Source organism: Zootermopsis nevadensis, unplaced genomic scaffold (genome assembly GCF_977971745.1).
Source record: "Zootermopsis nevadensis isolate Lab colony 2312 unplaced genomic scaffold, Znev_1.0 Znev_ptg000013l, whole genome shotgun sequence".
Classification (NCBI taxonomy): domain Eukaryota; kingdom Metazoa; phylum Arthropoda; class Insecta; order Blattodea; family Termopsidae; genus Zootermopsis; species Zootermopsis nevadensis.
The window spans coordinates 2,542,069-2,557,550 of NW_028259145.1; the positions used below are offsets into that span (position 1 = coordinate 2,542,069).

General features: G+C 38.2%; 1 protein-coding gene across 9 annotated transcripts in view; it reads right to left on the reverse strand.

Moving 5' to 3' along the window:
• The window catches only part of mub (poly(rC)-binding protein mub), a 105,394-nt gene that overhangs the window by 12,899 nt on the left and 77,013 nt on the right, over positions 1 to 15,482 (reverse strand). For 5 of the 9 annotated variants that reach the window (XM_087348374.1, XM_087348372.1, XM_087348373.1 and 2 more), the window contains 5 exons: positions 13,970 to 14,257; positions 8,435 to 8,528; positions 7,118 to 7,268; positions 6,501 to 6,629; positions 3,234 to 4,461 (listed from right to left, as the gene is read on the reverse strand). In XM_087348374.1, the coding sequence (XP_087204500.1) occupies positions 4,095 to 4,461; positions 6,501 to 6,629; positions 7,118 to 7,268; positions 8,435 to 8,528; positions 13,970 to 14,257 (1,029 nt within the window). In that variant the 3' untranslated portion in view covers positions 3,234 to 4,094. Of the gene's footprint in view, positions 1 to 3,233; positions 4,462 to 6,500; positions 6,630 to 7,117; positions 7,269 to 8,434; positions 8,529 to 13,969; positions 14,258 to 15,482 lie in introns of those variants that run through there. The other 4 variants (XM_087348371.1, XM_022085694.2, XM_022085693.2 and 1 more) reach the window with 4 other exon arrangements.

The following is a 15,482-nucleotide window of genomic DNA, read 5'->3' on the forward strand; positions in this document are numbered from 1 at the left end:
TAAGAGGTTCGCATGTATTTTACATTACATGCAGAAATAAAAAACAGGAGAACAAAAAATGATGTAAAGACAGTATAAAGAAAAAACATACTGAAAACCATAAGTGGTAGATATAAAAACAATGTTTTAACAAAATAATAACAAATTGACAGCCATGACTACAGCATAATGAAATTTCATTACAACCTGTAAAGAAAAGCATTTTCTGATGGTGACGAATAATCAAGCAGTGTAGGAACAGCAGTGAATCTAGTGAAGAAAAAATATCTCAGTACCCTATCGATGAGATAAATTAATATGAAATTTGTGCACTGGAATCGTCAGGGACATTAACGTGAGCCTCTATCTGCTACCTGATAGAGTGACTGTTCAATGATATCGTGATTATCTGGAAACGGTTCTACCAGGGCTGCTTGAAGACACGCCTCTGGCTGTGAGGCAGAGGTTGTAGTCTCAGTACGACAAAGCTCCAGTGCACTATGGGAAAGATGTCTGGCAGTGATTGAACACAACATATCCAGAAAGGTGGAGGACCTCCTCGGTCGGCGGATCAAACTTCGATGGCCTTTTCTTCTGAGGACACCTGAAGGAGCACATTTGCGCAGGACTATCGAAGATCTTGTGGCAAGACTTCAAGCAGCTGTGCCAACATGTTAAGGCATGTTCGAGAGAATGCCGCGAGGTGCATTGCCTTCTGCCGTGATATGGACGGAGACAGCTTTGAACACCTATTTTAACTACAAAGTGCCCATGGTTAGATAGCTTATGACATTTGACGGTGACATATGTTGTATAATATTTACAACTTGTTTGTTTAACATGGAATCACACTATGGAGAGCTTGTGTGCTAATTTCATTTCCCCCAGTATGTAAATGCTCTATGATGAATTCAAAATAAGGATAACAGAATCACAGCGTCAGTCTGCATGAGTTAGGCCACTTTTCCTCTATGGTTTATCATTCATTCATATAAGTGCTCATATAACAAGGCCTGTTGAATAGTGTTTACAAAAGAATTCTAAGAAGAAGAAAAAGCTTGCCTGATTTGAACCTGCTATCAAGAAGCTTGACAGCTTGTGCATTTGTCTTCTTTGCTGTCACAAGAAAGGCAGTGAACTTTTATTATAACAAAGGTTATGTCATTCTGAACCTATGGCATAGCATGTTAAAGCTTTCTGCCATTTTAACTCATATACTTTCCAGTACTTCAAAGAATAAACAAAAGGTACGTAAACTATGCACTCAGGCTGATGATAATGAAACTTTGATATAGGGGGGAAATGATTCATCCTTAGTCTATATTTTATGGCAATTCTAAGTTAAAAATTGCAATGTATAGACAATTTATTTTACAATTTTCTGCACTTCGAATTGATTACAAGTTAATTTAATTCAGCTGCTAGGAGGCAAGAGGAAATTTAAAATTCTATATTTGAATTTGGGCTTTTATCAGTGCAATGAACAGAGCACTACATCAGACGGTAACATGCCTTATGATAAAGTCTTTCACAGTTGACTTTAATTATAGTTTCCTCCTGTTAACAGATGGTGCACGGCAGCTACTGCCTGAGATTTCATGAACATACACAGAACAGTTGTCACTTCTTTAATAACCTCATAATAATGTAAAATGCTAATGTACTGCTAAAATGCCTTTGCTTGAAGGGTAAGCCAGCATTTGAGTTCCTGAGAGTGAATGTGTTCAAGTAGAGTAAAAGGAATCTTACCATGGTAATATCCAAATACAACAGTTAATGGGTCTTTTAAATTTGATTTGTAATTAGCACTGCAATATGGACTAAAACGTACATAATAAAAAAAATCAACGTTAAACATTTGCACTCTTTGGTAACAGGAGTCATATATAAATATATGCTTTAAAAGTATAAATCACAATCATACATACAGCATGCATGAGTTATGACAAATTTACAGAAACCACACGATGCTATTCATTTCAAAAAAGGAAACCAACTCCAGTCTCTGACAAATGAATATTTATTACTGTAACAGGAAAGACTTCAAATTATAGATATAATTAAGCACTTACCAGCAACACAGAACAAATGAAGAGAAGAAAATTTTTTTTCCCGAGATTCACAGTGCTGTCTTCTCTGGTACACAACTTAAAATCTTAATATAACACTTGCAAGTAATTTAACATAAACATGATATGAAGCAATCATAAACAGCAAAAGAACTGAACACTGGAATAGCCAGAGGAGTGAAATACTGGGCACCAAACTATTTAGGAGAAGAGTACTAATATAAAAGCTTGTTGTATTTTTTCTTTGGGGGGGCAAACAGAACTTACAAAGTTCGACAAAATAAATAGAGGCCACAGTCTACTTTACACTGAAATCTCAATAAGTGTGAAGGGGATTAATAAAACAGAATCTCGACTATAACAGCCAAAGCCCCACACCAGATAAAGTGCCATAAGCTTGTATTTTCTGATCTTCCATCTCAAGCATTATTATGGACATATACATAGTATGGGAAACAGTATATCCCTCTCTTTTTGAGCCCAAGAATTTGTGAACAAATACACAATTCTAGTTTCATGTCAGAATATTCTACACCGTACACATTTTATATTCATTTAAGTACTCAGTGATTAACATTATCTATATATGGAAGATGATTATTGGTCAAAGTAGCCTGCAGGAAGACTAAATTTTTAAGACGAAAGATAATGAACGCTGCAATTACAATCTGCAACAAACCAGCCGAGTCAAAGTGTCTGGCAATTCAACAGTGAGAATCAGTCCTAAATTAATTCCGCTGCAAGTTCTTACTTAGAGACCAAAACAATATTACACACAATATTCTGACACCTGTTACTGACGCAGCACCTTCAAAGACGTGGGTCCAGAAATGCAGACGTATAGAGGAGGATTATTACCACAAGGTAATGACATTTTCAGAGCATGAAACTCCTTGCAAAAGAAATATGTTCAAGACAATTTCGGACATGGCACTCACGAGGTTACTGAGATTAACGTGTGACATTTCTGATATGCCCCCCTAATTCACCATCCTCTAAGCAAGAGAACAAAGTAAGGGTATTTTATAATATTCAGACACCTGAGCTTGTTTCTATATATATAGGATTACTGGCTATGAAACAGGATAAATAATTTTGTTTGTTGCAATCGTTGCATTGCTAACAAATTTTATTTAATGTGTGCCACAAGACCAGTTCATAAACTTCAGACATAAAACAAATGCAAGCCTGTTATCTTTCAATTTATTTTCCTTCAATTAACTAATTACACATGACAGAATCTTGAAAACAAAAATGCAGTGGTGCAAATAAACCAATCTGATATGTTCATCTCTAGTCCAACATTCTCATAAACAAAATTTTCACTGTCACCACCGATCAGCAATCTGATAACTTCACAGAACTCAAAATGTTAAAAAGAATAATAAAAAAAACATCCTAAAACATATCACAAAAAGTCTGGAATCATTACCACTATAGCAAAAGAACAAAACAGTCTGGCAAAACTTCCTAAGAAGTCATACTACCGACATCTGTCTTACTGCAGCTTACTCTATGTATCTTGGAATAATAAAACCTGCAGAATGAAACACAACTGCAATGATCGTAATAATGAACTATGGTTTAAACATGAAGAAGATGATAACTAGTGACTGTATCTAGAGACTTTTAATTACTTCTTTTTCCCCCTGCTACTATAGTACAGAGAAAGATTACACTTATGTCAAGACTTACGACTAATTCAACTGCATCTCAAATGAGTCTGCAAAAGTAAAATCTCATCAATACAGAACATCCTCTGCTTGGTTGCCATGCTTGAATGGCAAAACTGCAAGCAAATATACAAAGAATGACAAATGTGTGTTCCATACATTGAACATAAAGAAATTTATTATAAAAATTAATAGGTGACAAAGATTCACTCAATACTGAAGAGATTTTACCATATTTTATCCCTCTAAATTGTAAGCTATCATTACCAGAAACACTGTTATGTTTGTCCTGTAATTAACATAACCTGTTAGCCAACACCCCAGTGATACGGAGCAGAGTGTATAGGCAGCGGGGTAAGCAGGATAACAGGTTCTAATAAGGTGCAAACTTGCTCCTCTCAGATTTTATCTTGCTGTTATCCTGGGGGCCCATGCCTCCACCTGGGCTCCGCAACCTGGGGGTATAGGTCTTATGTGAACGGTGAACACCAGTGGTCTGGACAGGGGCTGAAGCGCCCGTGCCCCCCAGAAGCTCCGTGAGCCCCCCCAGGGCGCTCAGACTTGAGAGCGCGTTGAGGGCGCCAGGTTTGGACAGCAGCTGGGCGAGGGGAATAGCACTGGCCAGAGGGGAAGCGGCCGCGGAAGAGGGACCACTCGAACTTGAGCCAGGGGTTGAAGTGCCCGGACCTCCGGGGGTTGCGGGATTTTGGGCCTCAAGGTTAGCTTTCTGCAGTTCAACACTGGGGGAAAAGAGACAACGGACATAATGGCGAGGATTAAAAAACCAGGTTTGTGAATTTAATTAATTAAAAAAATATATGTAATACTGTGACACACCACGGGCGTATTTGTCAACCAGGAATCAGGAACAAGTTGTTCAGAGATGGCAAGGTTGTGTAGGAAGGTGGTGCCTTTCCGTCTCTTGTCCCTAGACCCCAGAGCAAACAAATGCAGCCAGTGTGCTCAAATGGAATAATCCAGCACACACCGTGCATCCTCACAGTGAGGCAAGTGCACAGAATTACTGATCATCTAAGAATGCCACTCAGCTCTTAACAACTTTTAATGCTACATTTGCATGCACTGTATGGCCAAAAAAAATGACTGACTGGCATTCTTAAAGCTCTGGTGTGTCTATACATGGTAATTATGGATGGTAAAACCAAAACTAGAAAAGAGAATTATATGATTCTCTACAGCAGTGGTGATGCACACTCGATAAAAGTACGGAACTTTGGCTTAAAATGTTCATGTCGATGAAGTCTTGCTATGTTATAGTAAATTTTGTCATGTGCAGCATTCTGCGGTAACTGGCTCACAATAACACAGACATGTTGGTTGCTCACTGCTTCCTCGCCAGTCCCTTGGTCCCAAACATCTCTACCAATTACACTAATATGCATCAACTACTTTATACTTTCAACTTCTACTATACACTTTTAGCAAAGTGTGTAGTTGTATAAAAAATGACCACTTTAAGCCAAAATAGGACATACTTAATGTGAATAAAAATGGCTAGTACAAAAACTAAATGCCGATATGTCGCAATATTACAAAACAAGAAACCAAAAACCAAAATTTTCAGCCACTGAGCAGTGAAATAAAATAGAATGGTAATTCATCAACTGACAGTTTTAAGAGCATTAATAAGCAAAAGGAGCAGTTTTAACCAAGATGGTTAAGGCAATGAATCCTGAAGTGGAAAATACTACACAGTCCCACCACCAAATATTAGTTACATGTGCATGCCTAGAAAATTAAAACTGGTTATATGCCACAGGTTACGGAGCTTAGATGACTCTGTGGTAAACTGTGAACATACGGAACTACCAACATTCACAATTTAAGGTAAAGAAGAAAGTCATTATTAAATTTTAAAGCACCACATAAAATACAAAGTGTGGTATGAGAGACTCTTCAAAATTAGTTTCAGTTTCTCTCATCACCTTGTATACCCATGGGGCACACAACCCAAAGTTAGAATATGTAACGTGGCCCTGTTGCAGCCGGGCTGTTCAAGTTTTGAGTCACACTGTTAACACTTAAATCACTTAATTGTTGTACTTGAACGCCTCAACATTTACTTAATATCCTAACTTTACGGTTACTTGAAAACAAAAATAAGTAACACAAAGAGGAATTGTTCCAGCTGGAATTATGAAGAGGGCACACAGGAGCACTGCAGAAAAACGTCCTGGTCTGGAGAGGGGGGCTGTGGGGCATAGAATGACTGCAGAGATCAGGAAAAAGTTAGTGCTTTGCAACAATGAACAGGAGACCTGGAAAGAATGATAGGTCACGTATCTTCTTCAAGATGAAAGATGTCGCTGTCTTCACTTCCATCTTCGAGTGATCCCAACTGCAATCCCTATCTCACCGAAAAGGACAATACAATTGCAGTTCTTGAGCAGAAAGAAACATGGAACCCTTGTTTAGTTCAGCAGGTAATATTTAAAAATATATATTCACAATCATGTAAGCACCAGAATCAAGTGGACGAAGTCTCTCTGGTTTAATCAGATGTTAATAAGAAGTCTTTAATTTTAAAAGGTGGATATATATTGTTTGAAATCAACAATTTCCACGCAATGCAGTACCCATTTAGATTATTCACAACTGTTTCAGTTCACAGACCCATTACATGGAATCAAAAATATGCAGAAGTGCGCCAATGATATCAAGAGTCAACCCACTTAACAGCATAAAACAACAGGGTCCCGCTTTCCTCCTGCTCAGATCTCCGTGCTGCTAGGCTACAATATACTCAAAGTGTTCCTACCTCATATTGATCAGATACTGTGCCAGGGCCACGGCATCAGGATTCCCTGTGATTGTGATGGTTCTGTCCGTGGCGCCACCTTCACGTTCTTCACAGTTTGAGATGCGAATCATGGCTCCACTAATTTGCCTGAAAACAAAACAAAAACAGCGTCATCATAAATTATAAAGTGCATTAATAAACAATTACAAATTCAACACCTTACAAAAAAAACTACTTCTGTATAAATGTTGTAAAAACAGGCCTGTTAACTATTCTTTGCAAAGCCAGATATATGTATGTAAGGCAAATTGAACAAGAGGTCATAGGTCAGTTAATCACCTTCAAAACCTCACATTTTCTCCACTGACATATGACAGCTACATATTAGTTAACTGATGCCTATAGTATGCAGGCAGATCTGCTCATCACATCAAATCATCTAACCTTCCAGCATCTCCAAAAGACAGAAACAACCAGAATCAAGTCTGGGTTACGCTAAAATTCATACTTCTGCAACCAGATTTCAGAAGCACGCAACATCTACTGTGCCAGAACATATCATTTCAGGAACAATTTATTACTGTGTGCTTCTCATAACTATATCAAAGAAACGAGCATTTTCCAACCAAACGCACCTGATCTCCGCAATCTTCGTGCCACCCTTGCCGATGATGCAACCAATCAGTTCATTGGGAACCGTCATTTCATGTGTCTGCTGATTTGCTCCGGGCTGGTTACGGTTTTGGTTGTTGGTTCGAAGCTGGCTACCAGCAAGGGCAGCAAGAGCTGTGCCAACAGATAAAACTGCTCAAAGAAATACCATACTTGTTAAATATGCAACGTAAAAAAAATTGTTATCTATTAGGGGCATGACATTTACAGAAAGACGTGAATTTAATCCCCACCCGAACTTCAAGTTCCCTTCACATCATACAGCAGACAAATGTTCAACTATGCAATTAATTATTGACTATCATTAAAATTAGTGGCATCGTAGTATAATCACAGAATTAAAATGTTGTCCACTACAGATATTAATATCATCCATACACTAAGAAGGTAACTACCCCCACCACACACAAGTTTAGTGTAATATTCAGTCTTTAAGGATCACTTATAACCTATCGGAAACATTAAAACTTCTGTTCTTGGCCAGCAATTTTTCTTTGAATATGAGTGAAATAATTCTGTATACAGTTAAGAAAAGTAATATCAGTAGATTTACTGCTAAGACTGGGGCCACACAACCGTACAAAGTATGTCCGTTGCAACGGACGTAGGCGAGGACACCACACGAGCGCAGTGTGATGCGTCAGTTGCCCCAATGGAGCCGGAAGAAGCCGTTGCATTCTGTGGTGTCCTCACCTACATCCGTACAAAAGTATGTCCGTTGCAACGGACGTAGGCGAGGACACCACACGAGCGCAGTGTGATGCGTCAGTTGCCCCAATGGAGCCGGAAGAAGCCGTTGCATTCTGTGGTGTCCTCACCTACGTCCGTACAAAAGTATGTCCGTTGCAACAGACATACTTTGTACAGTCGTGGCCCCAGCCCAAATATAAGTTAACTGTGTTGCTATTTCTGGAACAAAATAGCACCAGTAATGTCAATGAGATATATGAAGTATCAGTATTTCAAAAATAATATAATACCCTACACTGTAGTTTAGAAGATTTACTGTAATACCAGAATACGTCACACACTAATGCATTACAGTTCACACAAAAAAGGGGGTAGGAAGGAACTGAGTGTACAAAAAGTCAACAGTGCCCATTTCTAACAAATGTATAGAGCATATATATATAACAATTATTCAGATTTAGACATCAAATTAACCTAATTTCTTATCTAGCTTTCCCTTTCCTTTTATAACCTCAACAAAACTATGCCATGGAAAAGTTTGAAATTAACAAACCACACTGCATGTAGCACGCTTAAAGAATCACAATTACCTGCAGGATTCAGGCCTCCTGTGTTGCCAGTGTTGAGGCCGCCCAAGCCAAGAGCTGCCAAGCCAGCCAGTGGAGAATTGCCCATCCCCATCTTCTGGAAATATTCAAATATGGCGCATCTCCATACATCTCCGCCATTAAGTCAAACATCTGCACCGACACTCATTATAATTTTGAGTCACTCATATCACAAAAACAGCAACAAGTTTTAAATATAAATAATACAAGATGGACGTACTTCTCAAGATTTCAAATGTTTTCAAAACATTTCACTACCACTGTACTGCAAAATTATATTTTAAGACTTCCCTAGAGGGATTTCATTAGAATCAAAGGTTTTGTTTCTAACAAAGGAACTGAATTTCAATCCACTACCTCCAATGTGACGAGTTCATTTAAGAATTCATATCAGCTTGGAAGAGTGCAGCTTGAGTTGATGTGAAAAGACGACGACTTATTCGTACAGAAAGCTGTCAGTCTAAAAGTTAACTTCATTCTACATGTGTTGAGGCAGAACAATTTGGTTGCTGAACAGCTGGGACGTCAAAACTAATGAAACAGAGCTGAAGGAAGCTGACTTGTCAAACAACTCTGCGAAGCACCCCAAGGGATGTCCAAATGCAGTAGGCTTAGAGGCTAGACAAAAAGGGTAAATATGACCATACACCACACTGTTTAAAAATTTGCATCATAACTAACTAAAGCTGTAATATTTTCGACATATTAATACAAGAATTGATATAATTCTATCCTGTATGCCCAAAAGTCTTGATATAACTGAGCAGTGTCATCATCATCGTCATCTATCAAGGATTCTGGGACTCGTGACCCTCTCCGGCCTCAATCGTCCAGGAATCTTTTTAAAGGGCATCCTTTATTTCTTCTTCCTATTGGTTTGTGTTCCAAAATTAGATGCGGCAATCTGCCCTTATCCATTCTTCGTACAGTTGGATATTCCTTCTGTATCTGTGATTTTTTGTAATACTGGTTCTGTTTGCAGCTCTTTGTGGATGTCTTCATTCCGTTTATGATCTCTCCATGTGTATTTGGCCGTCTTTCTTAAAAACTTCATCTCTAATGCTGTGATTCTTGACTTGTCACTTTGTTCTATTGCCCAGGTTTCACAATCCACAGAAGTGGAGGTGTGGCCAAAGTTTTATATATTTTCAATCTAGTTTCGGTTCGGGTTTTAGAGGGTTTAAAGATCTGATTAATGATGCCTGTAACTTGTAAATATTTTGATGATTTTACTGTGAGATCCTTTTTCTGTTTCATATGATAGCGTACATCCAAGATAGTTAAATATATTAATTTGTTGTATGATTGTGCTATTTATTTCTATCTTGAATCTGATGGGATCTCGCCCTTTAAATGCCATGGTTTTGGTCTTGCCTGTAGACAACTAAGTTATATTTTGAAGCCACCATTACTAATTTTTTGTATCGATTTCTATAATGAAATTTCTAAATCAGTTATCAGGACTTGGTCATTGGCGAAAAGAAGAGTTCTGACATCTACATTTCTGGAGAGTTTTAATCCATTTATGTCATCCTCACAAATCAACCATGTGTACACAACACACAGACGTACACTGTGCTATCACATAACCAAGAGACTGACTTACATGATTTACATTTAAATATTTGAAGAGCATCAGAAAAACAAAGTCTAAACCTTGAGCTACATTTCACAGCCAGAACGGAATGCATCAAATCTGTATTGTTACCTATGCAGTGAATACGAGGGCCCTGCTGCTAGTAATACAATGTACAATTTTGTGGTAACATTAGGATATATTCAGTTTCATGGTGGTTTTAACAGAAGAAATTCTGAAAAAGCACCCATAAAATTGTACCTAAGTGAAGGAGTAATACATCAACACCACAGCATATATCTGAATTCACACCTATTCTCTTTACAGTAAAAGCAGCAAATTCCAATGAAAACTTACAAATTAATATGACACTACTGCTGTGAAATTGTCTTTCAAAGTCATAAAAACTAAGTGCACCTTGTACACAGTCTCAAGGCAATGCGAGTTAAATTTTTTATATACATATACACACATCCACACACTCGCGCACCTATACTCTCTCACGCACACAACTACCAATATGACTGTAGATGGCACCTGTACTCCTTTCCCACAGCTTCTTACATTCTGTGTCAGTGCAGAATGTTTCACTTCCTTAACCTCTACAACTTATAGTTATCTATCCACTGCTTCTGGCAGTAAGGAGAGGTTCTCGGCGGATAAAAACGAAGGCTAGGGCTAGAAAAGTTCCATACTACATCATAATACTAAAATAACACAACCATGTAAATGTCCACACTTTTAAAAATAAAAAGTAGTTGGGTTGCAACAATGTTAACAAAACAGAAAGCTTGTTAGGACAAAAAACAAAACAATTCTTTAATCATATACTATCAGCCCCCACTAACTCCTCTTGCCTTCGGCATGTAATGGTTTCTTATAAAAACTGGTCTACAACATGAACAATCCTTAAAACAAATAAAAGTCTACACCAAATACAACATCTTTAAAGTAATGTACAATAATTATCTTGTAAGATACGAAGACAAGATTGTGTTCATGCCAAATAAATTGCAGGATGCAGGTTTGTTCTACGTGTGATAACATTTGGAAACCTGACGAAATACAATAGTTAAACTTAGTCCCACCTTCTTTATGAAGGAGATGGTAGTGACGTCAAAATGTCACAAAAGAGGTCAGGAGGATCATTCGAGTTCTGACAGCAGAACTTCTTCATACTTCATCCATAAAACTCCTAATTTAATATACAACTTCCATGACTTGCTAGTATAACTTCACACTTCACAGAAAGTATGTACCGCAATTTTGTGAATTTAGAAACAAAAATAAAATTGTTGTTAACTAGTTTTTTTCACAGAGGTGGTACACATGTGCGGCCCGCACTCTTCCTAAATGACTGCTGCAGCTTTGCAAATAACAGTCCAGTCACCAACACAAACTTCTTATACTTGAACAGGCTACAGATTTCTTTGCTCTACTTCCCTCACACACTGACCACTCAACTAAACTGGTTAGGTCAACAGCGCAATGATGAAGGTAGAGAACGGTAAGTTTTGCATACTGGAACATCACTGAGTCCCAAGTATTTCAAAACATGGATTGGCACACATTAAAAAAGTGATACAAATATTGTCAGAATTGTAATTTAAGCACTTTGGAGACTGGAACCTGTCTCTGCTATCAGGTAAAAACTACTCTGTTGAGCTCAATTGGTGGAGCTAGTCCTTATTTCCAGACCTATAAGTTTGTGACAAATGCGCCTGGAAATAAAGACTAGCTCCACTGATTGAGCCCAACAGTGCAGGTTCTAACCGAGTCTCTGAACATCGCATTTAATTAAAATTAGTATGACGGGTGATGTTTAGCAAGTTTATTTAAATAATTCACCATCATGACAAACCTTCAGATTTGATAGTTTAGGGTTAGAAATAACTATTTTCTTCACTCAAATGTTGGAACATATGGAAACTATTCTGTACTTGTGTAAAAAAAAAAATTTAAACTTTTGGTGCAGATCGCACCTTGTTCTTTCGTCGGCAGTAAAACCCGATTATTCCAGACACCACAAGAAGGAACTTTTCATTCCAAACACATTGCGATAAAATTACGCTTCAATTAACGTCTGACAACTCTAAGATCTGAACTTACTCTCGATATATTTAAAACTAAAACAACACTTTCCTCAAATATAACAGCTAAGGAACATGCAGATATTACCTGTAAAACACACAGATGGCAAAGACATTAAAAACCAATTTTCAGCACACTTGTTGATATAAATGGTTACATTATGTCCATTAAATGTTTACTATATCAATACTGGACTGGAAAGGTTTCACTAACATGGTTGCATGACCACGCAAGAACTCTCATTCATGTAGTAATTTCCTCTGGGAACAACTTGCATGCAGACCTTTCCGGCAACAGCTCCTCTGCTCAACGTAAAATGATAGTTCTACAGAAAGGAGCATGCACTTGCCTATGCTTACCTGATCTGAAATGTTTAAAGCAAGTTTACAAATACGCAGGGCAACAGATGTCAGGGGGACACGACAAACAGAAGTGTGGACACTTACATGAGCAGAAACTAGAAATCTAGAGTGTCATATCCTGGCCTGCACAGGCTGTTGATCGGGCAACCCCGTTGGGTGACCCCTCCCCTCTGAGGTCAGTGCAATCGCCTTAATGAACAGGTAAATAAATTTTACCCCACTTAAAATTTCTCGTGCCATGAACAAACAAGAGATGGTGTGCAAAAAAGATCATGGAAAAAGCCATGCACGATATAGGCCTATGTTACTTGTTTCCCCATGTATAAAATTTTCGGTCACAGGAATACAGAGGCGGACCTGCATGGATTAGGTGAACTGAGTGCCAGAAGAGGAGCTCCAACAAAGCAGCAGAATGTTTAACCAGAAAAATGTTCATTGCAAGAAAAAAGATTCATAAGCTTACATGACAACACAGTAAGCCAACTTCTCCAACTACTGCACGAAACCAAATAAGGGGTGTTTGAGTAAGACCGTGTGTCCACGGATGCCACACCAACTACACAAGAGAACACAATTTTCCTTCCAAATATTAAAATAAGTTACACACATAAACCAGATCCTAGTGCATATTAGTCTGGCATCCCCTAAAATTGTACAAACGAGAGGGTAAAAAAGGAAGACACAAATATGAAAAGAGGTGCAAACTCCTGGCTGCAGTTCATTAGCATGGCCTCAGTCTTCCATAAAACCTTATTATAGAGAAGTTACAGGAATTCTGATCATTTTATTCCGAACAAGAAGATATCACAGATAAACAAATACAAAATGAGTCATTGCAATGAAGTGCAATATATGAAGGCCTATAGGTATATTTTGTGGACACAAGAAATTTCATGCCATAAACATTGGTAGAATTAATATATTTTTCTCTCGTTATTAAAAGCAGCATAAAGCAAAGTTTTTTTTTGTCTGGTGAGAAGTAATAAAATTGCACAAGAAGTAACCATCACCCTGAAACACGTATTTCCATTCAAAGCAGTTTCAAGACATTGGTACGTGATAAGAAGAACAGTTTGCATCTCGATTCCACACCCAGGGAATTATTCTTTAGAATGTTACTATCAAACGCAAGGCGATCGGGATGAAACATGCAAACAGATGGGAGATTGCACCTAAAACTAATAAATTAACAAGCTCCAGGTCCCAGGGCAACATAAGATTAGCAAGCAGATGTTAGCTGCACCACACCCTGGAAGCTGCAGCAACATAAACCTGAAGGAAAAACCTGGTTTGCCAGATCCCTGCAGTTACTCATATGACTCAACATTAGTTACCACACACGTGGTATTGACTACTCACAAGTTTTTCCTTCATTTAGCATTTGCACAAAGATGTCAGGTGGGGTGAGGTGGGGGAATTATAACTATAGATGTGTACATGTGTACTGGGGGTGGGGGGGGTGGGGGTTAGCTGCACCCAAAGACTTACGTCGGCCAGATGCGCGGGCGGTAATGCAGCTTGCAAGTGTCCGTTCTTCAGCAGCGGATCTGCCGCCAGCCCCGCGGTATGGAGGAGTGGGGAGGGGGGCAGGCCCAACGGGGTGTGTCCGGCAGCAACCGGAGCCAAGCCCGGGAACAAGGGCATTGTACTTACGTCGGCATGGGCAGGCACGGCATAGTTACCCTGGATAGTATAAGCTTGTCCGCCAGCTAGGATGACTGGCCCAGCCACTTGGGGTTTGGGACGATAGGGAATCGTGGCACCTTTAGGAGGGGACTGCAACAAGAAGAAGAAGAAGAAAATAATGCAACATGGATTTCTGAAATTTGTACACTCTGTGGGAGAAACCAAGCATTAAATTTTTCCTAAACCCTAGGCCAAAAGTGATGTACATGTACAGCTGGAATAATAATCCCAGTCATTCATAATCTTGCATTCCTCCACATGTGGTTTTTCTCTGTTTTCCATTAATTACAATTATTTATGCAAAATATGTTAAGACACTAATACGTTCACACAATTTGAACAAAAATATTAATTATTGTTAATAACATTTCCAAGACAAGGGGCTAGGTCTCGTGGCAAAATAAATGTACAGACTTTAATATCTATATTCAGTGGTAAGCAAGTTGCTAACGCACAAACTAGTGCTGAAGTTTAGAAGACATTACAAATTCAAGGCAACCTGCTGGCATATTGTTCTTTTAAATGTGCATGTCACATTCACGCAAATACTCATTTAGACTGTGCAGTCATATTCTATATAAGTATGTGGAATTCCTATGAAGAGTCACTGGAAATGGTTACCGAAATATGTAGATTGTGGTATTCGAAAGAAGGTACGCAAGTGTGGTTTGTCTGCAAAGCACATGCGTCGGTAAAGTATCCATGGAGATGTCCATCTACACAAGATAAATCTTATGTGAAATGGAACACTTCCAAGATACGCAACCATTTTCAAGGACTATATATATAGTATTAACTTGAAAAAGACTGTTCTGACACATGGAGAAACAGACGTCTGTGTGATGGTATAAACATAAAGAAATCTGCTGCATTCTGAAACAGAAATTCCTCATATGAGAAGAGAAATTACCAATGGCAAAGGAATTGATGAATACATTTGTAAGGTGATATATATGAAAGTAGTAAATTTGCTACCAAGAGAGTTACTTAAGAAAACATTTGTGAATGACCAGTACATATCATGACACTGAGAGAATACTAAGAGAGACTTGACACTATCTAATTATAATATGGAACTGGGAAATCATCTAAAAGTGTGTTGTAAGTTCAAGCAATGATGCAACAGACAGAAATGGATAAAGGCTGAAACATCTAATTTAATTCATCAAGGGAAATATACTAAATATAATTCCTCTTACAGAATTCACACCAAACAATAGACGTATATGATTGTTGAGAGATAATATAAAACCAATTTCAGATAATAATGGCGTCTGACTAACATCATTTCATGAATAAGGACTTTTTATGTATT